Source organism: Euleptes europaea, chromosome 11 (genome assembly GCF_029931775.1).
Source record: "Euleptes europaea isolate rEulEur1 chromosome 11, rEulEur1.hap1, whole genome shotgun sequence".
In the NCBI taxonomy this organism is placed as follows: domain Eukaryota; kingdom Metazoa; phylum Chordata; class Lepidosauria; order Squamata; family Sphaerodactylidae; genus Euleptes; species Euleptes europaea.
In genome coordinates this window covers 76895493-76918287 of record NC_079322.1, presented here as the reverse complement: position 1 = coordinate 76918287, position 22795 = coordinate 76895493, and the positions used below count along the sequence as shown (strand labels likewise).

Sequence of the window (22795 nt, the reverse complement as noted above, 5' to 3'; positions counted from 1 at the left end):
GGGTGGAAAGAGCTCTTGCCAAGGGCAGATTACTGTCACCAAGCTGCAAGTAAACCCTCCTTTTGAGAAAACCTTTTAAAACCCATCATGGAGCCAATATTTTCCTGTCCCTTTAAGAGCTGCGACACTGCTGGCAGAGGGATGCAGCCAGCGATCCTGGGCAATAAACGGTTAATCTCCCCCCTCCCCTTGGTTTCTCCATTCCTTATCATGATTTCTCCTTTCCTTATCATGGTGACTTTTAACTTGACTAAATAATTGATTCAATTATAAGGTTGGGGGCCTTTGTCTGAATGGGGCTGGTGGATACCCTCCCTTCCCTGCAGATTCCTTCCCAAATACGATAAAAAAAAACCCCACATACTTTTATTTTCATCCCAGGAGGATACAGGGTTGCCAGCAGGCCTGGAGGAAAATGCCCTGTCCTTTCAAAAGAGGTTTGCGCGCATGTGTGAAAAGTGCCGTCAAGTTGCAGCCGACTTACGGCAACCCTGTAAGTTTTCAAGGCAAGAGATGTTCAGAGGTGGATTGCCATTGCCTGCTTCTGCGTAGTGACCCTGGACTTCTCTGGGGGGGGGGGTCTCCTATGCTAGTACTTGCCAGGGCCGACCCTGCTTAGCTTCCAAGATCTGACGAGATCGGGCTAGCCTGGGTCCTCCAGGTCAGGACAGAGACGAACAGAGGTGGTTTGCTATTGCCTGCCTCTGCATAGCAGCCCTGGACTTCCTTGGTGGTCTCCCATCCACATACAACCCTGCTTAGCTTCCGAGATCTGACGAGATCAGGCTAGCCTGAGCCATCCACATCAGGACAAGAGATGTTGAGGTGGTTTGCCATTACTTGCCTCTGCATAGCCACCTTGGACTTCCTTGGGTTCCTCCCATCTAAGTACTTGCAAGGGCCAACTCTGCTTAGCTTCCGAGATCTGCCGAGATCAGGCCAGCCTGAGCCATCCAGGTCAAGACAAGAGATGTTAAGAGGTGGTCTGCCATTCCCTGCCTCTGTGCAGCGACCCTGGACTTCCTTGGTGGTCTCCCATCCAAGTACTAACCAGGGCTGGCCCTGCTTAGCTTCTGAGATCTGACAAGATCAAGCTAGCCTGGGGCCATCCCTGTTAGGGCTAAAAGAGGCTTAATCGTGGGAAATTAAGGTTGCCAACTTTGAGTTTGGAAATACCTAGATATTTGAAGTTGGAGCCTCAGAGAGTGGGGTTTAGGGAGGGGAGGGACCTCGGTAGGGTATAATGCCATGCTGACCACCTTCCGAAGCAGCCATTTTCTCCAGGAGAAGTGGAATAAATGTTATGAAAGGAAGGAAGAAAGGAAGAAAGGAAGAAAGGAAGAAAGAAAGAAAGAAAGAAAGAAAGAAAGAAAGAAAGAAAGAAAGAAAGAAAGAAAGAAAGAAAGAAAGAAAGAAAGAAAGAAATGGTCTGGAAATCAGTTGTAATTCCAGATTTCCAGCCCCCAGCTGGCAACCCTAGGGGAAATGGGCAGTTGAAGCTTTTCATAGTGTGACGATGAATAACATCAATTAGGGCTGCCAACCTCCAGGTAGTGGCTGGAGAGCTTCCAAAATTACAATGGATCTCTAGACAACAGAGATCAGTTCCCATGGAGGAAACGTCAGCTTGGAGGGTAAGAGTCTAGGGACTCATATCTCCAAGCAGTTCCCTCCCATCCCCAACTTCCGCCTTCCCCAGGCCACACCCCCAAATCTCCAGGAACCTAACATCATCTAAGAAGCAACATCTCATTAAGCTTCTATTAAAGGGTTAGGCCCCTTTCTCCAGGCCTGCTGGCAACCCTGGCTGTGTTCGTCTGTTGCACCCAGAATACAACTTGAAGACCAATATAACTTTATTCTGGCAGAAGCTTCTGCGGTCTATGAAGCAGGCTGCAGTCCATGAACATCTATGCTAGAATAAAATCTAGTGAGAGCCCCGTGGCACAGAGTGGTAAGCCGCAGTACTACACTCCAAGCTCTGCTCACGACCGGAGTTTGATCCCGACGGAAGTCGGTTTCAGGTAGCCGGCTCAAGGGTGACTCAGCCTTCTTAGTGAGCTGTAATTCGTGAAAGCTCAAACCCTGCCAGAAATGTTAGTCTTTAAGTTGCTATGGACTCTTGCACTTTTCCTACTGTTTAATGGGATGTTATATTCTAGGGAATGGTATTTACCATGCTAAGGAAAGCTGCCCATTTCCACACGCTAAGCCTCTTCTAAAGAATCACAGAGTTGGAAAGGGCCATACAGGCCATCTCGTCCAACCCCCTGCTTGATGCAGGATCAGCCTAGAGCATCCTTGACAAGTGTTTGTCCAGCTGCTGTTCCCTGGGGGTCTTCAAGCAGGGGCTCTTCGAAGTACCATTTGGGAAAGCAGCAGCTCCACCTAGCGAGGAATGCCGGTCAGGGTTTTGAGTGAGATTTGGAAAAAAAATCCTTATTCCACCCCTAACAGAGGTTACTTTAAACCAGAGGTCTTTTAAATGACCCTTCTGCCTCCAGACTATCCTGATCCAGATATCTCCAGTGAACGGTGATGGATAGTTTGGCCAAACCAAGTTGACTCCGATTACACGGCTTCTACCTCAAAAGGGCCTCAACTATGGGGCCCTAACAAAACCATAAGAACATAAGAAAGGCCCTGATGGATCAGACCCAGGCCCATCAAGTCCAGCAGTCTGTTCACACAGGGGCCAACCAGGTGCCTCCAGGAAGCCTGCAAACAAGACCAGTGCAGCAGCACCATCCTGCCTGGGTTCCACAGCACCTCATAGAATAGTCAGCAGCAGCATTCTCCTGATCACCATATAATAGGTAGGCAGGCTCCTCTGATCCTGGAGAGAACAGGCATGCCTCATGACTAGTATCCATTTTAACTAGTAGCCATGAATGCTCCTCTTCTCCATGAACACGTCCACTCCCCTCTCAAAGCCTTCCTAGCTGGCAGCCATCACCACATCCTGGGGCAGGGAGTTCCACAATTTCACTATGCGTTAAACCAGTCAGATAGAAAAATGGGAGAAAGCACAGAGTTGTGCATCTGAGCAAACGCGAATTGCCAAAACCTGACAAAGCCAAATATCTTTTCGGGAATCACCTATTTGGCTTCGGACAGATCCCCAGGTTTTGGTATTCGGTTGACCCAAAACCCGAATATTGCCTGAATGGCTAATTTCGGGTTTATTTTCGGTTCGGGTATATCGATATGCACAACCCCAGCCCCACACCATGGGTCCCTGGCCAGGAAATCTGGTGCCTCGGATAAGGAGAATCAACACTTACTAATGGAGAGGACGAAGATGGCGAAGATTCCCACCACTTGCCAGAGCCGCAAGCCCCAGATCACGACTGTCTCCGAAGTCACCGGGGCCGGTTTCTGTTTGGGTGGTTCGGTGGTGGCCTAAAGGAAGAAGAGAAGAGGGAACTTCTGGGTGGTGGTTTTCCTCTGGTTCCCTTCGGCCCCTTCCTTCCTCTTGATCCACCCAAGGCTGAGAGGTTGTGGCTGGCCCAAGGTCACCCAGCAAGCTTCCATGGCAGAATGGGGATTCGAACCTGGGTTTCCGATCCTAGTCTGACACCTTGACCACTATATCACACTGGCTCCCTTAAAGGGACAAGTTCTCTCCCCACCTGGGCAATTGGCAGCCTTCCCAGTTTCTAACCACTGCCTCACATTGACTCTTATTTGAGAGAGAAGGTGCCCTAAGTCCGCTTCCAGGGTGATAGGTGAGACATAAATACTTTAATGACTGAAGAAGAAGAAGAAGAGACATAAATACTTTAATGACTGAAGAAGAAGAAGGAGGAGATTAGGAAGAATTTTCTAACAGTCAGAGTGGTTCCTCAGTGGAACAGGCTTCCTCGGGAGGTGGTGAGCTCTCCTTCCATGGAGGTTTTTAACAAGAGGTTAGATGGCCATCTGTCAGCAAGGCTGATTCTGTGACCTTAGGCAGATGATGAGAGGGCGGGCATCTTGGCCATCTTCTGGTCACTGGGGGAGTGGAGTGGGACATAGTTGTGAATTTCCTGCATTGTGCCGGGGGTTGGACTTGATGACCTTGGTGGTCCCTTCCAACTCTATGATTCTATTCTATGATTCTAGGAGGAGGAGGAGTTGGTTTTTATCTGCTGACTTTCTCTACCACTTAAGGAAGAATAAAACCGGCTTACAATTACCTTCCCTTCCCCTCCCCACAACAGACACCCTGTGAGGTAGGTGGGGCTGAGAAGGCACTAAGAGAACTGTGAGTAGCCCAAGGTCACCCAGGTGGCTTCGTGTGGAGAAGTGGGGAATCAAACCCAGTTCTCCAGATCAAAGTCCAACGCTCCAAACCACCACTTTTAACCACTACACCACGCTGACTCTGAAAGAATGAACACAGCATCTTCAAAGTGGATCAGGGCCTTCGGAGACCTGTCTTTGCAAGGAGCTTTATTACAATTTATTTATTTATTATTCAATTCAATACAGTGCTTGCAGTGCCAACCTGAATAATTGAAGTTCATAGGTTTTGCAACTGTGCTTATCATGGCACTATTAGAATCGTACGCGTCTCCCCGTTTTTCTCACGAAACGTTGGAGCAGATGGATGAAAACGCTGTCGAAAAGTACTGGAAGCCGCGGGGAAAGGCCTGCACCTCTAGCAAAAGCAGACTGAGAACACCCCGCCCCCCATTTTAATTTTTGAAAATGCAAACTTCAAAGCCAGTAAACTCTTTGAAGGAAGCGGGTGCCCCCCCCTGGGTCTTTTTTCCCAGCAGGAGGGGGATCCAAATGGAATTGAGCTCCTAGAGGACAAAACTAACTTCAAGCCAATTGCCTTCCCATGACCAGGGATGCAGCCCCACCTGCTGTTCAAAAGGTGTGTTGCAGCCCTAGAAACACCAGCTTTTATAACTAGTTGGCTGGGAAAGGGAATTGGGGAGGGGGGTTTAACAGCATTTCAGTATAGCTGACCCTTCCCACATTTTTCATTCCTGCTCAGCTCCCGCTGACATCCAATTTACATCAGGACAGATTGGTTTTTGTCTGCCCAAGGATCAAAGGAATGTGATTTTATTGGGGGAATACATATTTGCCTATTGTAATTAGGGTTGCCAATCTCCAGGTACTAGCTGGAGATCTCCTGGGCTTGCAAATGATCTCTAGCTGATAGAGATTAGTTCACCTGGAGAAAATAGCTGCTCTGGAAGGTGGATTCATAGAATCGAGTTGGAAGGAGCCATACAGACCATCTAGTCCAACCCCCTGCTTAATGCAGGACCAGCCTAGAGCAGTGGTTCCCAACCTTTTTTTGACCAGGGACCACTAGGACTTTTTTGTTCGGTGCAGGGACCCCAAGGTTCAAAATAAAAATTCTGAGAATTTGAAAATAAACTTTAATCATAACTGTTAGTTAAACATTAAACTTAGAATAATTTTTGAATATATATTTTTATAATAGAGAACTTTTAATTGAAAATATTAATTTATTATGGGTTTATAACTTTGTTTCGCAGACCTTAATTTAGTTCTCGCGGACCCCTGGGGGTCCACGGACCCCTGGTTGGGAACCAGTGGCCTAGAGCATCCCTATATAATCTGTGATACCCCATCATACAGATTATATGTATGATCATACCCCAGTGAAATCCCTCCCTTCCCCAACCACCAGCCTCCTCAGACTCCAAAAATCTCCAGATATTTCCCAACCTAGAGCTGGCAACCCTAACTGTAAATAGGATTGCCATCAGGCCTGGAGGGGGAAAATGTTCTCCCCTTTAATAAAGGTTTTAATGTGTGGAAATTGGCAGCTGAAGCTTTTCCTAGCATGGAGGTAAATAACATCACTGGGAAAATAACATCCCATTATGCCTCTATTAAAGGGACAGGGCATTTTCCTCCCAGGCAGTTTGCAAGAATGTGTATCCTCCCCCCACCCCTAGAAATTCAAGAGGAAGGGAAAAAATGCCTCTTACACACACAAAAAAATCCTCAGCATTTTGTAATAAGGAAAGGAATGTGGGCTAGTTGCAGAACAGGGGGAAATGGTGCTTAAGTGCTTCCTTCAAGCTCTTGAATGTTGGGGTTACGGGGTGGAATTGAACCCTGGCTGGGGTGTGGGGAAGAGGGCCCATAGCTCAGTGGCAGAGCGGTGGACTCTGATCTGGAGAACCGGGTTTGATTCCCCACTCCTCCACATGAAGCCAGCTGGGTGACCTTGGGCTAGTCACAGCTCTCTTAGAGCTCTCTCAGCCCCACCTACCTCACAGGGTGTCTGTTGTGGGGAGGGGCAGGGAAGGTGATTGTAAGCTGGTTTGAGTCTCCCTTAAGTGGTAGAGAAAGTCAGCATATAAAAACCAATTCTCCTCCTCCTCCTCCTCCTCCCCCCTGCAAGCAGAAGTCCTCAACCTCAGTTGGCCCACCCAAAGGATCTCAAGCAGCCAGGGTAGGGTTGCCAACCTCCAGGTAGTACCTGGAGATCTCCTATTACAATTGATCTCCATATGACCAAGATCAGTTCCCCTGAAGAAAATGTCTGCTATAAAGGGTGGACTCTATGGCATTATACCCTGCCCTTCCTAGGCTCCACCCCCAAATCTTCAGGAATTTCCCACTTTGCCACCGGCAACCCTAGCTCCAAGTAGATTTTGCAAGTGGTCTGCCCCCCTTCCTGCTTATGAGATACTGAAAAAAAATTCCCTTTACCTGCTATAGCTGTGAGCCTGGCAGGGGGTCCTTGAACAGTCAATCCTTAGGATGCTTTCCTGAGAGTAAGCCCCACTGAATAGACCCGAGTAGGATTCTGAGTAGACCACTTAGGATGGCACTGTAAAACAACCTGGGTTTATTTCACACATTGCTGAGACTAATAATTCATAGCCTTTTAAAAACCCACAGGTCCCCTTACCCACATGCAGCCATGCGCAGGGCCCATGCGCACGGAACAAGAGAACCAGCTTCTCCTGTACATGCTTGTCCAGACTGGGGATAGCACCTGCATGATCACAAGGAGAGGCCCAGTACATGTATATCTTTATACGCACTGGTGCAGTGTCTAAATTTGGGCACATGAAGGATGAGTAGGGGGCCAACCTATGCGCTTCACGTAAAAATGTCAGGTCTAGTGCACTTGTTTCTACCCTCCCTAGGGTTGCCAAATCCCTCTTCCTCACTGGTGGGAGGTTTTGGAGGTAGAACCTGAGGAGGGAGGGGAGGGACTTCAATGCCATAGAGTCCAATTGCCAAAGCGGCCATTTTCTCCAGGTCAACTGATCTCTATCAGCTGGAGATCAGTTGTAATAGCAGGAGATCTCCAGATAGTATAGGGTTGCCAGGTCCCTCTTTGCAACCGGTGGGAGGTTTTTGGGGCGGAGCTTAAGGAGGGCAGGGTTTGGGGAGGGGAGGGACTTCAATGCCATAGAGTCTTATTGACATAGCGGCCATTTTCTCCAGGGGAACTGATCTCAGTCGGCTGGAGATCAGTTGTAATAGAGGGAGATCTCCAGCTAGTACCTGGAGGTTGGTAACCCTAACCGCCCCCGCACCCCGCTCATCCTCAGATATGTCACATAGTGGGCTGGAGACACTTAGACCGGCCATTAGGGTCATAGAAGGTTTGTTTTTGTTGGTTACAAGGAAATCGTGGGCTCTGCAATAATTTCTTCGAAGAAAGGACAAGCAAGCATTCCCCTTTTTCATTTCTCCTTACAGCTATTAATATTTTTGTCAGCAATTTCGGTTCTTTCCTTTTCTTTCCTGTATTATTGCCATCTGTATGGTTTTTAAATGCAATTGATACGATACAATACATACATCTCTGTGTATCATCAATACAGAGAGCCAGTGTGGGGAGGGACTGTGGCTCAGTGGAAGAGCATCTGCTTGATATGGAGAAGGTCCCAGGTTCAATCCTTGGCATCTCCTGTTAAAAAGACTAGGCGAGTAGGTGATGGGAAGGACCTCAGCCTGAGACCCCTGAGAGCCGCTGCCAGTCTGAGTAGACAATACTGATGGACCAAGGGTCTGATTCAGTACAAGGCAGCTTCATGTGCTCATGTGGTGTAGTAGTTAGAGTGTCAGACTAGGTCTGGGAGTCCCAGGTTCGAATCGCCGCTCTGCCATGGAATCTTGCTGGGTAACCCTATCTACAAATCCTTCACGGAGCATACAATAATCATTCTAATAGTGAGAAAACCAGGTTGCACATGAAGTAATCAAATAACTAAATGAATATAAGCACTTTTTTTCATTCCCCTTCCCCTAGAGTTGTCAACTTTGAGTTCAGAGACACCCGGAGATTTGAGGGTGGAGCCTGGGTTTAGAGAGGGGGGGACCTCTGTAGGGTATAAATGCCATGCAGTCCACCTTCCAAAAGAGCCATTTTCTGTAGGAGAAGTGGAATAAATTTTTAAAATAAATAAATTGTAAAGAAATAAGTGGTCTCTGTAGTCTGGAGCTCAGTTGTAATTCCAGGAGATCTCCAGCTACCACCTGGAGGTTGGGAACGCTGTTTCTTCCAACCACTTTGACCAGTGAGGATAAGGTTGCCTGGGGGAGAAAATGTCTTTGCCCTTTAACAGACCGGTAAAAAAATGGGCAGTTGACGTTTTTCATGGCATGGAGCTAAATAACGTTACGTCACCTGATAGGCGCTGCAGAGGAAACCAATGTTAAAGGGGACAGCCAGACGAACCCGTTGAAAGCTGGTAACCCTAGATGAGGACTAGAAGCCTGCTTGTTTGTTTTTAAAACACTAGGTGCCAGTGCAGAACAAGCAGCTTCTTTTCGAGGGAATTCTGAGATGCCTGATATTCAATCTCTTGCACTGTCTCTTTCTCTTGCTTAATGACGGCAATTGTTTGCAAATTGATAATGCATCTTTGTGCAACCGTTTCTGCCTCTCCTGGTCTCTGCTTCTCTTCTTGCACTCCGAGATCTCTCCCCCTTCCCCGTTCCATTTGGCCTCCATTTTCAGGGGATTCTATTTCAGGCCGTCTTTCTCCCCTTGGAATACAGATGGCCATCAAAAGCTCAAGTCACAGAGTTTGCAAACGGCTGCAAACTAGGGTTTGCCAGCCTCCAGGTAGCAGCTATTACAACTGATCTCCAGCCGACAGAGATCAGTTCCCCTGGAGAAAATGATTGCTTTGGTCATTGGACTTTATGGCAATGAAGTCCCTCCCCTCCCCAACCCCTCCCCTCAGGCTCTGCCCCAAAAATCTCCAGGTATTTCCCAACCCAGAGCTGGCAACCCTAAGAGCGCATGAAAAAAAAACTGGCAACCTAGCTGGCAGCAACCCAACGGCAAAGCTCTTCTCCCCACAGTAACCCTGTTGTGGACTGTGTCGCCTGTTGAATTGTGGCCTGCGGACACCTACTAAGGGTTGAAGGAGCCATGCCAGAATTAAATTAATTGTGCCTACGCTTGTCACTCTAGCGGGTCACGCTGCACTGAACACCCCCCCCCCCCCCATGATGCTTTTTGTGGTGCGGAGAAAAACTCAATTGCCTGCTAACAGCCAGATATGAAAGCTGCTGATGATTACATAGGCACAGGGCCTAGTTCTAAAGTTGGCAACCCAACTGAGTTCCCCATGCCGCTGGCTCAGGAGAAAATATCTGCAGTAGGGTTGCCAGGTCCCTCTTCGGGAGGTTTTTGGGGTGGAGCCTGAGGACGGCGGGGTTTGGGGAGGGGAGGGACTTCAATGCCATAGAGTCCCATTGCCAAAGCTATTGAACTGATCTCTATTGGCTGGAGATCAGTTGTAATAGCAGGAGATCGCCAGCTAGTACCTGGAGGTTGGCAACCCTATGCACTCTGCTCATTAACGGCCAGCGTGAATGGAAGAAGGGGATGCGTCTCTTGCCGGATCGTAACGTGATGGGGAAAACTTCACGGGCTGAATGTGTCACCCTGCTTTTTAAAGCGCAGGCTCTGGAAACAGGAAGAGTCAGCACAGACCTAGAAGGGAACCACAGGCCAAATATTTGCCTAGCCCTGGTTTTAGCAGCCTTGTGACAAACATAACCCTTCCCAGCTGGTGAATCTTTTCCCACCAAGGCCTCTGTGCCGGGGATAAAACCCAGCTGTGTTTCAGATAGTCTGCTCAGTAGCTACCTCTTAAAGGCATAGGACCTGACGCCAGCCTCCAGGTGGGACCTGGGGATCCCCTGGAATTACAGAGGTTGGTTCCCCTGGAGCAAATAGATGCTTTGGAGGGTGGCCTCTATGGCATTGTCCCCCACTGAGGTCCCTGTCCTCCCCAGGCTCCATCCCCACATCTCCAGGAGTTCCCCAACTTGGAGAAAGCAACCTCCCCTCTCTCCCGGCAGCCTGGGGGGGGGGGGGGACCAGGCATTTAACTTTGTGTTGTGTGAAAAAATACTTCCTTTAATCTGTTTTGAATCTCTCACCCTCCACCCTTTAGCAGATGACCCCGCAGTCTGGTATTATGAAGGAGGGAGACAAGCTTCTCCCTGCCCCCTCTCTCCAAACCATGCATAATGTTATAGACCTCTATCATGTCTCTCCTTAGCAGCCCTATGCGTATTAACCGCTCCTCGTAGGGCAGTTGCTTTAGGCCCCTGATCATTTTGGTTGCTCTTTTCTGCACCTTCTCAAGCTCTGCAATGTCCTTATTTGGAAAATCTCCTCCAAGGAGACTTTTCAATGAATTCGCCTACCCTCCCTTCTTCTTATAAGAATCCTGCCCCCCCACCCCAAAGCCTTTCAGAACTGGGACTTGTGCATGTCCACATTTCCCCATCAGTGGACAAAGTCTGCTTTCCTAACCCTTTGGAGCCACCCAGCAAACTGAGACCTTAAAAGGGGTGGGAGGCGCCAATCGAAGGAGGAAGCGGGGGCTGAAAAAGAAGCTCTCTTTGCTGATGGCTTTCAAAGAATAAATGCTTGCTCCTGAGAAGCATCATATCACGATTTTGCTGGAAAACCAGGAGATTGTGCAGCTAGACTCTTCTAAAGTTGAACGGGCCGGTTCCTGAACTCCAATGCTCAGTGCAGCAAAAGGTGTGATTTTTATTTCTTTTTAATGTGTTTATTTAATTCATCAGGGTAGGGGCTGTGGCTCAGTGGTAGAGCCTTTGCTTGGCATGCAGAAGGTCCCAGGTTCAATCCCCAATGGCATCTCCAGTTAAAGGGACCAGGCAAGTAGGTGATGTGAAAGACCCCTGCCTGAGACCCTGGAGAGCCGCTGCCTGTCTGCCTAGACAATACTGACTTGGATGGACCAAAGGAATGGTTCAGTAGAAGGCAGCTTCATGTGTATTTGTTCCCCGCTTTTTTCTCCAATGAGGACCCAGAGTGGCTGTCAGCGTTCTTCTCTCCTCCATTTTACCCTCACAACAACCCTGTGAGTAGGATTGCCAGCTCCGGGTTGGGAAATACCTGCAGGTTTTTGGGGTGGAGCCTGAGGAGGGTGGGGTTTGGGGAGGGGAGGGACGCCAATGCCATAGAGTCCAATGGCCAAAGTGGCCATTTTCTCCAGGTGAACTGATCTCTTATCGGGTGGAGATCAGTTGTAATAGTGGGAGCTCTCCAGCAACTACTTGGAGGGGGTTGGCAACCATACCTGTGAGGCAGGTGAGACTGAGAGAGTGGGAAGTGGATTTGTATATAAGGATACCCAAATGGCTGTTTCTGACAGTAGATAATGGTTATATGTCAGGACAGACTGTTGTATTTGCCCAGGATTTGGGATACAAAGGCTTTTTATGCAGGGACTTTTCCCTGTGGTCACCCCGCCAACAACTTCAGGGCTTCCTTTTGAGTATGCATGTGTTTTGCGGCTGTCAGAGGTTGCCTCGCTCTCCCTGCGCATTTTGCCCGCATTTTCAAGATTCTGGCTAAAGTAGCATCTGGAAAATGTGGGGAAACCATGGGTGGAGAGCGAGGCAACCTCTGACAACCTCAAAACACATGCATTATCAAAAGAAGAAGAAGAAGGGTTGGTTTTTATATGCCGACTTTCTCTACTACTTAAGGAAGAATCAAACCAGCTTACAATCACCTTCCCTTCCCCTCCCCACAACAGGCACCTTGTGAGGTAGGTGGGGCTGAGAGAGCTCAAAGAGCTGTGGTCACCCAGCTGGCTTCATGTGGAGAAGTGGGGAAACAAACCCAGTTCTCCAGGAAGCCCCAAAGCAGTCAGTGGGGTGACCACAGGGAAACGTCCAAAGATATTCTTTTTCTCCATATACAGAGGCAGCAAACCTCCAGATACAAATGCTAAGAAGCAACATCAAGGGAATGCCTCGGCCTCCTTGACCTGTCTGTTCGGCCCTCCAGGGAAACTGGCTCTAGGGTTGCCAACTCCAGGCCAGGAAATCTCTGGAGATTTGGGAAATGGAGCTTGGGGTGGATAGAGTTTGGGGAAGGGAAGAATTTAGAAGGGATGCAATGCCATAGAGTTTATCCTCCAAAGCTGTCATTTCTTCCAGGGGAACTGATTTCTGTAGTCTGGAGATAAGATTGTCAACTCTGGGTTGGAAATTCCTGGAGATTTGGAGGTGGGGGAGGCTGGGTAGAGTTGCCAGGCCCCCCTTGGCTACTGGTGCAGAATTAGGGTTGCCAACCTCCAGGTGGCGGCTGGAGATCTGCTATTACAACTGCTGTCCAGGGGACAGAAATCAGTTCACTTGGAGAAAATGGCTGCTTTGATAGGTGGACTCTATGGCATTATATCCCATTAAAGTCCCTCTTCTCCCCAAACCCCACCTTTCTGAGGCTCCACCCCCCAAATCTCCAGGTATTTCCCAACCCAGAGCTGACAACCATATGCAGAATGGATAGGATTGCCAACCTCCAGATGGTGGCTGGAGATTTCGTGCTATTACAACGGATCTCCAGCCGATAGAGATCAGTTCACCTAGAGAAAATGGCCGCTTCGGCAGTTGGACTCTATGGCATGGAAGTCCCTCCCCTCCCCAAACCCCGCCCTCCTCAGGCACTGCCCCAAAAATCTCCAGGTATTTCCCAACCCAGAGCTGGCAACCCTAAGAATGGAGGGGGAGATAGGGTTGCTAGATCCACGTTGGGAAACTCCTGGAGATTTGGGGATGGAGTCTGGAGAGGACAGGGACCTCAGTGGGATACACACAGTCCACCCACCAAAGCAGCCATTTTCACCAGGGGATAGGGTGGCCAACCTCCAGGTACTAGCTGGAGATCTCCTGCTATTACAACTGATCTCCAGCCGATAGAGATCAGTTCACCTGGAGAAGATGGCCGCTTTGGCAATTGGATTCTATGGCATTGAAGTCCCTCCCCTCCCCTAACCTCACCCTCCTCAGGCTCTGCCCCCAAAATCTCCTGCCTGTGGCGAAGAGGGACCTGGCAACCCTACCAGGAGAACTAGTCTCTGTCATCTGTGTTCAGTTGTGATACTGAGAGATCTCAGGCCCCACTTGGAAGCGGGCAACCCGGATTTCTGCATCAGTATGCTGGACCAGACGGACCGATGGTTTGATTCAGCAAGGTTAAGGGGTTACCGCACTTTGTATTCCCAGCAATGTATTAAGAGTTTGAAAATGTTATAAAAAATACTGTTCGCACTTTCTGTGTATTCCCACCGATGTATCAAGAGTTTGAAACTGTTATAAAAAATACTGTTCGCACTTTGTTTGGCCCCTTTAGCTGTGAAGATGTCTTCCAACCATTTTTTAGCCGTGGCATCCAAAAACCCTTTTAAAGCGATGTATCAAGAGTTTGGAAATGTTATAAAAAACATCGCTTTAAAAGGGTTTTTGGATGCCACGGCTTATAAATGGTTGGAAGCCGTCTTCACAGCTAAAGGGGCCAAACAAAGTGCGAACAGTATTTTTTATAACGTTTTCAAACTCTTAATACATCGCAGGGAATACAAGTGCGGTAACCCCACTACTCATCTTCTTGTGTTCTCTGCATGTGGAGGTTCTGTTGCACTGTCCTGATTTCTATAGCTGTTGATGGGCCTCCCCTTCTTGTGCCATCCTTTTTAAAAAGCGATCTTTGCTAATCGTCATTTTTAGCAATGCATTTAGTAACGTCTGACTTCTGAGAGGAACTACTTTATTCTGGGCTTTCCCCTCATCCTTTTTAAAAGTAATGGCTAATTACAGTGGGTGGGTGCACGGTTTTGGAGAGCAGAGCTGGAAGATTTACAGGAAAATGGAGACAAAATTTGCATGGTAGGGTGTGTGTGTTTTTGTACCTTCTGAACTCAAATATATCCCAAATGAGGCTTCAATGGGCCTTGGGTAAAAATTGTGAACACAGAAGGAGCCCTGCTGGATTTGACTGATCTATTTCATCCAGCAACCTTTTTCCAAGTACAGGCGTAGCTCGTTCTATTGCACTTCACAGATATTGCGTTTTTTTAAAACAAAAAACCACCTTTTTTCCAACAGCATGTGCTCGCTTTGTGTTCCTGTGTCACATTTTTAGCAATAAAATATTTTTAATTAAGGTAATTTACATTGGTTTTATTTTTAAACATAATGCTACTGCACACTTAATAGACCACAGTATAGTGTAAACATAATTTTTATATGGACTGGGAAACCAAAAAATTGGTAATATAAAAGAGCAAGAGTCCAGTAGCACCTTAAAGACTAACAAAATTTCTGGCAGGGTAGGAGCTTTCCTGAGCCACAGCTCACTTTCTCAGATACGGCTAGAATGTGCGTCTATCTATCCTTAGACACACAATGGCAATGTAAATGTAAAAAGCAAGTAAATGACATTAGCAGGTGTGATTGGATTAAGAGTGATTCGCAGAGGGGTAGTAGGCGTGGAGAAATCCGCATTGGTAATGAGACAGGAACCCCAGATCTCTATTAAGGCACCAAAAAACTGGTGTGACTTGCTTTATGGCAGTGGTCTGGAACCAAACTTGCAATATCTCTGAGGTATGCCTGTAATGGCCAGTTTGTCTACCGTCTGAGATGCTAGCATGCCTATAAATGCCAAGCACGAGGGGAACACATTTCTCATCATGCCCCGCATGTGGGCTTCCTCAAAGTAGACAAACTGGTCATTACAGGCATACCTGAGAGATTCTATGGGCCTTGACGTCCCTCCCCAAATCCCGCCCTTCTCAGGCTCTGCCCCAAAAACCTCCTGCTGGTAGCAAAGAGGGACCTGGCAACCCTATTGGGGGGATTAGAGGGAGTCGTGGAGACGGATAGGGTGGTCAAAGGCTAGAATGTACCTCTGGGTTAGATTTAGATAAAGGCGGAGTGAAAATTGGCAGAAGGAACATTTAACAATTTGAGATATGCACGTTAAACCACATGACTTGGAGAAAATAGAGAAGACTTGAAATGACTGTTGATGAAGGTTAAAATAGAAAGTGCCCAAGCAGGATTAACAGCTAAAAGTCAAGAAGACAAAAGTAATGACTACTGGGGAATTGCACAACTTTAAGGCTGACGATGGGGAAACTGAAATTGTTCACGATTTTCTGTTCCTTGGCTCCACCATCAACCGAAAGGGAAACTGCAGCCAAGAAATCAGAAGGGGACTGAGGCTGAGTAGGGCAGCCATGAAGGACCTATGGAAGTTTTCTAAGTGTAAGGAAGTGTCACTGGTGACCAAGACCAAGATAATTCATGTCACAATATTCCCCATTACTATGTCTGGGTGTGACAGTTGGACAATGAGGAAAACTGACAAAAAGAGAGTAGATTCCATTGAAATGTGGTGTTGGGTGAGAGTTTTACAGATCCCATGGACTGTCAAAAAGACAAATAAGTGGATTCTAGATCAAATCAAGCCTGAACTGACCCCTAGAAGCGAAAATGATTAAACTGGGGCTATTGTGCTTTGGTCACATAATGTGAAAACAAGAGTCACTGGAACAGACAAGAATGCAAGGAAAAGTGGAAGGCAGCAGTCAAAGAGGAAGACCCAACAAGAGATGGATTGACTCAATCAAGAAATCCACGGCTCTCAGTTTGCAAGACCTGACCAATGATCAGACGTTGTGGAGGTCATTATTTCATAGGGTCACCGTAAGTCGGAAGCGACTTGATGGCACTTAACACACACACAGGCACACGTGAAGGTACATTACACTGTATCATAGTCAGTATTGTCTACTCTGACTGGCAGTTGCAATCCAGCACTGACCACCTCCTATGTACATCTGTGCCACCAAGTTGCGACCAACTTACGGCTATGCCAGCAAGGGGCTTTCAAGGCAACTGAGAAGCAGAGGTGGTTTGGCATTGCCTTCCTCTGCAGAGTCTTCCTTGGTGGTCTCCCATCCTAGACTTATGGGCTTTCAAGGCAAGTGAGAAGCAGAGGTGGTTTGCCATTTCCTTCCTTTGCAGAGTCTCCTGTGGTGGTCTTCCATCCAACTACCGACCCTGCTTAGCCCATGAGATATGATGAGATCAGGCTATATCATGCTGCCTTCCCTCCTCCACCATCCCCTACTTGATCCTTCTAACTGTAGATGCCATGGATGGAACTTGGGTCCTTCTACATGCCAAGCAGATGCTCTACTACCAAAACATGGTCCTTCCCCACGACAGCCCTGTGAGGTAGGTCGGGCTGAGAGGGAGCGTCTGCCCGAAGGTCACCCAATGATGATCATGACAGCATGGAGATTTGAATCCAAATCTCCCAGTTCATAGTCTGACACTCTAACCACTACACCACGCCGTGCCAGTTCCATTACTGGCTATTTTGCCAACGCCGCCCTAGGGGTCAGAGGTCAAGGGCTCATTCAGCTGACTGCACTCCACCGTGACAGATGTCAAACCTCTCGCTGACACCGGCCAACTTGCCTGCCTCTACAGCAGAGGACGTTTCGAGAAGTAGCCCCAAACCTGCAGGGAAACTCTTGGGCTCGTTCAGACCTGCAAGCTGCAATCCATCCATGAAAACGGGTCGCCTGTCTCTTGCTATCCTGCAAGTTTCCTCATGCAGCTCGACCACGAGGACTAGAAGCTTAATTCTGAAACAACCGCGGAGTCTCCACATTAACCCCCCTCCCATAGTCCATGCATCCTAGAAGGCGTGCCATTTTTGACCGAGCCTTTGTGTCCTCAACGTCCAAAGCAAGAAAGGCTGAAAATTGTCCTGGCTCTGCCCCGCCCTGCCTTCCACCGGTGCAGGAACCGAAGACGGTGGTCACTGGGCCGAAGCCCCTCTCCTTACCTCGATCAGCTGCCCCAGAGCCGTCCTGGAGCAACACAGCAGCAGGGAAGGCGACGTCCCGAACGGACCCAGGGGGTGCCGCTGGTCCCACGCCATCTTCCTTCCCCTCGGCGCCTTTCTCGCCTCTGTCTCCGAAAACACTGGCGGCTGAGAAGCCCGGCTGATTGATGGCCCTCCAGCTGGCTTCTCGCCGCCCTCCACATCTGCGGGTGGGAGCCGTACCCCCTCCCTGGGACGCCGAGCTCTCCTGCTCGGCCCGCCGGCCTCCCAGCCAGCCCTGGGGAGCTGCTGATTAATTCATTAGCCCGGATTCGCTTACAGGCAGGTTTGGTCTGGATAACGGCCAGGGATGGATGGATGGAGGAGATGCCGGTGCTGGCTGTTGCTACCGGCGACCCAGACCGCGCTCCCTTGACACCCAAAGTTATCCGCTTTATTCCAGCCTGGTTTCCTTCCTAGCAGATGGCCGGATCTGGGTTGCCCCTCGGCGCCCTCCCGGCTGCAGGGCCGGGGAAGGGGGGGATGAGAGGTGAATTGTAGTCTGTCTTTGGCTGGCTCGGTGCCGAGGTCTTTCGTGCAGGTCCCGCAAACAGCCATTGTTTGGCTCGCCTAGGGTGAGTAGCAATTCTCTCCAGGTGACCAGGCGGGAGGCTTTTTGTAAAGGGCTGTTTCCCTGGCTGGGAGCCAGCGTGGTGAAGTGGTTAAGAGCGGTGGTTTGGAGCGGCGGACTCTGGAGAACCGGGTTCGATTCCTTGCTCCTCCACATGAGCGGCAGACTCTAATCTGGTGAACCGGTTTGGTTTCCCCACTCCTCCACATGAAGTCTGCTGGGTGACTTTGGGCTAGTCACACACTCTCAGCCCCAAACACTTTCAGGGTGTCTGTTGTAGGGAAGGTGATTGTAAGCCGGTTTGATTCTCCCTTAAGTGGTAGAGAAAGTCAGCATATAAAAACCAACTCTTCTTCTTCTCTCTTCCCACTTTGGTCTGCGGCGAGTGAATGTAATGATGTGCGGACAGATGGGCAGTTTTTTTTTTAACAAATTGCAAGCTGGTTGCATACAAGGGCTGCTTTAATGTGCTGCAGCTCTGTGGCTTTCCTCCACTGGGGGAGGGAGTGGAATGGAAAAGAGGCAGGAGGAGGAACTGTATGTGTGTAAAGTGCCGTCAAGTTGCAGCCGACTTCTGGCGACCCCAGGAAAGGGCTTTCAAGGCAAGTGATTAAGCAGAGATGGTTTGCCATCGCCTTCCTCTGCAGAGCCTTCCTTGGTGGTCTCCCTTCCAAGTACCAACCAAAATGATCAGGGGCCTAGAGCAACTGCCCTATGAGGAAATGTTAAAACGCTTAGGGCAGTTTAGCTTGGAAAGAAGGCAGCTGAGGGGAGACATGACAGAGGTTTATACAATTATGCATGGTTTGGAGAGATATTCGACAGGGAGAAGGTTTTCTCCCTCTCTCATAATACTAGAACACTGGGTTATCATCTGCTTAGGCTGGAGGGCGAGAGATTCAAAAGAGATAAAAAGAAGTATTTATTCACGCAACGCATAGTTAAATGGTGGAACTCCCTGCCCCAGGGTGTGGTGATGGCTGCCAGCTTGGAAGGCTTGAAGAGGGGAGTGGACGTGTTCCTGGAGGAGAGGGCTATTCATGGCAACTAGTCAAAATGGATACTATGTGCCGACCCTGCTTATCTTCCAAGGTCTGATGAGATCAGGCTAACCTGTGATATTCAGGTCAGGGCCGGGTGATCAACTACCTGGGTGTGTACCGTTCAAACACAACTGAGGGGCTTTTCAAGGCAAGTGAGAAGCAGAGGTGGTTTGCCATTGCCTTCCTCTGCAAAGCCTTCCTTGGTGGTCCCCCTTCCAAGACTTCTGGTGATTCCAGCAAGGGGCCTTCAAGGCAAGCGAGGAGCAGAGGTGGTTGGCCACTCTAGTCCTCTGCAGAGGCTTCCTTGGTGGTCTCCCTTCCAAGTACCGATCCTGCTTAGATTCCAACTCCCAGAATTACAATGGATCTCCAGACGGTAGAGATCCAGTCCCCTGGAGAAATGGCTCCTTTGGAGGGTGGACTCTGTGGCATTGTACCTTGCTGAGTTCCTTCCCCTCCTTGGAGATCTTTGGAGAATTACAGCTGATCTTCTGACAATAGAGATCAGTTCCCCTGGAGAACAGGGCTACTTTGAGAGGTGAACTGTGTGGCATTATACCCTGCTGAGGTCTCCCCCTTCCCTAAATCCCCCCTCTCCAAGCTCCAGCGTGTTGTAGTGGTTAAGAGCAGTGGTTTGGAGCGGTAGATTCTGATCTGGAGAACCGGGTTCGATTCCCCCACTCCTCCACATGAGTGGCAGATGCTAATCTGGTGAACTGGATTTGTTTCCCCACTCCTACACACGAAGCCAGCTGGGTGACCTTGGGCTAATCACATTCTCTCAGCCGCACCCACCTCACAGGGTCTTTGTTGTGGGGAAGGGAAGGTGATTGTAAGCCGGTTTGAGTCTCCCTTAAGTGGTAGAGAAAGTTGGCATATAAAAACCAACTCTTCTTCTTCTGCAGCCACAAATTCTCCCGGCATTTATCAATACAGAGCTGGCAACCCTATATCCTGTCCCTCCCCACAGGTGCTCTCCCCAAATCTCTAGGGATTTCACAACCTTTGCCACTATTTTCATGAGCTGCTACTTTATGCTTCTGTTCTTCCACCTCTTACAAAACCTTGGGTCTCCTACTGTTACAGCCCTTGTTACGTTTGCCAACTCTGGGTTGGGAAATTCCTGGCGATTTGGGGGTGGAGCCTGGGGAGGGCAGGGTTTGGGGAGGGGAGGGGCCTCAGCAGGGTATAATCCCATAGAGTCCACCCTCCAAAGCAGCCATTTCCTCCAGGGGAGTGGATTTCTGTCCCCTGGAGCTCAGTGCGAATTTCAGGAGAACTCCAGGCTAGGGTTGCCAACCTCCAGGTGGTGGCTGGAGATCTCCTGCTGTTAGAACTGATTAGGGGACAGAAATCAGTTCACCTGGACAAGATGGCTGCTTGGAAGTAGAGTTGCCGGGTCCCTCTTTGCCACAAGTGGGAGGTTTTGGGGCGGAGCCTGAGGAGGGTGGGGTTTGGGGAGGGGAGGGACTTCAATGCGATAAGAGTCCAATTGCCAAAGAGGCCATTTTCTCTAGGGGAACTGATCTCTATCAGCTAGAGATCAGTTGTAATAGCAGATCTACAGCTAGGGTTGCCAGGCAGGTCCCTCTTTGCCCAGTGGGAGGTTTTGGGGGTGGAGCCTCAGGAGGCCGGGGTTTGGGGAAGGGAGGGACTTCAATACCATAGAGTCCAGTGGTTACCCACCTTCTTCCAAAAAGTGTGCTTTTGGGATAGTACTTATCATTGGACTTTTTGAAGAAAATACAACATTTACTTGAAAGAACATGGCAATTGGTGCACTGGGACTGCACCTTACTTAGATTGTACATACTGCATATAACTTTGATTGTTCTTATATGTATCTTTCACTCTTGTATTGTTGATGTCATATGTGTAAGCACCAATAAGAATTTTTCGCTACTTTTGTACTGGAGGCTCCGTTGCAGATTTTCTAACCATTGGTATTGGCACGGAGGTGCCTATTTTTTATTGTAACTACCTGGAGGTTGGCAACCCTATCTCCAGCTAGTACCTGGAGGTTGGCAACCCTACATTATACCCCGCTGAAGTCCCCCCGCTCCCCAAACCGCTCCTTCCCCAGATCTACCTCCCAAATCGCCAGGTATGCCCCCACCTGGAGCTGGCACCGCCCCCTCCAGGCCGCACCTGGAGATTGGAGCAGAAATTGCACATATAGTACAATAGTCAAGCTAAAGGAAAAGAGCAGTAATGGCTCTAAAAAATGTACACCAGGGGTGGGGAACCTCAGGCCCGGGGGCCATATGCGGCCCCCGAGGACATTTTTTGTGGCCCTCGGGAGGTCTGGGACCCTGCTGCAGAGGCGGGGCGCAGGCCGGCCCTCCCAGAGGGTGTTCCTGGCACCACGGCTTACAGCGGCGCTGCGGCGCTCTTTGGACCTCCTCTCGCCGACTGTCGGCTGTTGAGCAGCGAGAGGGAGGGGGAAAGAGGCTGGCAGCTCCCGGCAGCAGAGCATGCATGCAGGAGCCGATCGGGCTTCGGGGGGGCCCTTTTGTGGACTCTGGGGAGGAGAGGGCATGGAGATTGGGACCCGGTTGCGCGGGGCTCTGTGCGCCGCCGGGTGTGTGTGAGCAGAGGAGGCTAGGGCCCGGTCGTGTGGGGCCAGCGTGTGTGTGTGTGTGGGGGGGGGGGGAAGGCTTTTCTCTCTTCCTCTTTTTCTGTCACTCTTTCTCCTTTCTCTCCCTCTTTCTCCCTCTTTTTCTGTCTCTGTCTTTGTCTCCCTCCGTCCTTTTCTTTTTCCCTCTCTCTCCATTTCTTTCTCCCTTTCTCTCCCTTTCTCCCTCCCTCCCTTTTCCTCTTTCTGTTTTCCTTCCTCCCTTACCGATCAACTGTGGGCTGCGCCTCCCTGGCACCTCGTTTGCTCGGGCCCACTGCTGGCTGCCCTTCCGCCTGGGGGTGGGTGGGGGCACCCCGCAGGCCTTCTCTCTGTGGCCAACCTCTGGGGTTGCCAACCTCCAGGTGGTGGCTGGAGACCTGGCAACCCTCGCCTCCCCCCCCCACCGGGAGATCTACACCTGGTATGGCCCCTGAATGGTGTCATAAATTTGCAAATGGCCCTTGGCAGGAAAAAGGTTCCCCACCCCTGATGTACACAAACAAGTATTCAATGAAAAAGTGAATTGAGTGCCAAAGTGAAAACGACAAAAATTAACAAAGGAAACTTACAAAATGCTAAGAGTACAAAATCGATACAACGATGTACCCCAGGCAAGGGTTCAGTTCTGTTCTCATTCAGTCACTTGTAATCCCTTAGGACTTGTGTACAGTTCATATGCTTATAAATCCCACAGGCGCAGGAAGAAAAAGACTGACTCTTCTTCCTGCGCCTGTGGGATTTATAAGCATATGAACTGTACACAAGTCCTAAGGGATTACAAGTGATTGAATGAGAACAGAACTGAACCCTTGCCTGGGGTACATCGTTGTATCGATTTTGTACTCTTAGCATTTTGTAAGTTTCCTTTGTTAATTTTTGTCGTTTTCACTTTGGCACTCCATTCACTTTTTCATTGAATACTTGTTCGTGTGCATTTTTTTAGAGCCATTACTGCTCTTTTCCTTTAGCTTGACTATTGTAGTATATGTGCAATTTCTGCTCCAATCTCCAGGTGCGGCCTGGAGGGGGCGGTGCCAGCTCCAGGTGGGGGCATACCTGGCGATTTGGGAGGTAGAGTCTGGGGAAGGCGCGGTTTGGGGAGGGGGGGGGACTTCAGCGGGGTATAATGTAGGGCTGCCAACCTCCAGGTTGTAAGTTTCCTTTGTTAGCATTTTGTAAGTTTCCTTTGTTAATTTTTGTCGTTTTCACTTTGGCACTCCATTCACTTTTTCATTGAATACTTGTTCGTGTGCATTTTTTTAGAGCCATTACTGCTCTTTTCCTTTAGCGCACCTGGAGGTTGGCAACCCGCGCTCGTCCCCTTTTGGCACGGGCTCCCCCCCCCCCCCGCCGGCGCGTCCTCGCGGGCTGCTGGCCAG

The 22795-nt window shown here is 49.3% G+C and overlaps 1 protein-coding gene across 1 annotated transcript in view; it reads right to left on the bottom strand.

Moving 5' to 3' along the window:
• The window catches only part of TMIE (transmembrane inner ear), a 37874-nt gene extending 20632 nt beyond the window's left edge, over positions 1-17242 (bottom strand). The window contains exons 1-2 of the mRNA XM_056857148.1: positions 17147-17242; positions 3285-3402 (exon numbers count right to left, since the gene is read on the bottom strand). Coding sequence (XP_056713126.1) covers positions 3285-3402; positions 17147-17242 — 214 coding nt within the window. The remainder of the gene's footprint in view (positions 1-3284; positions 3403-17146) is intronic.
• Positions 17243-22795: the final 5553 nt, after the last annotated feature.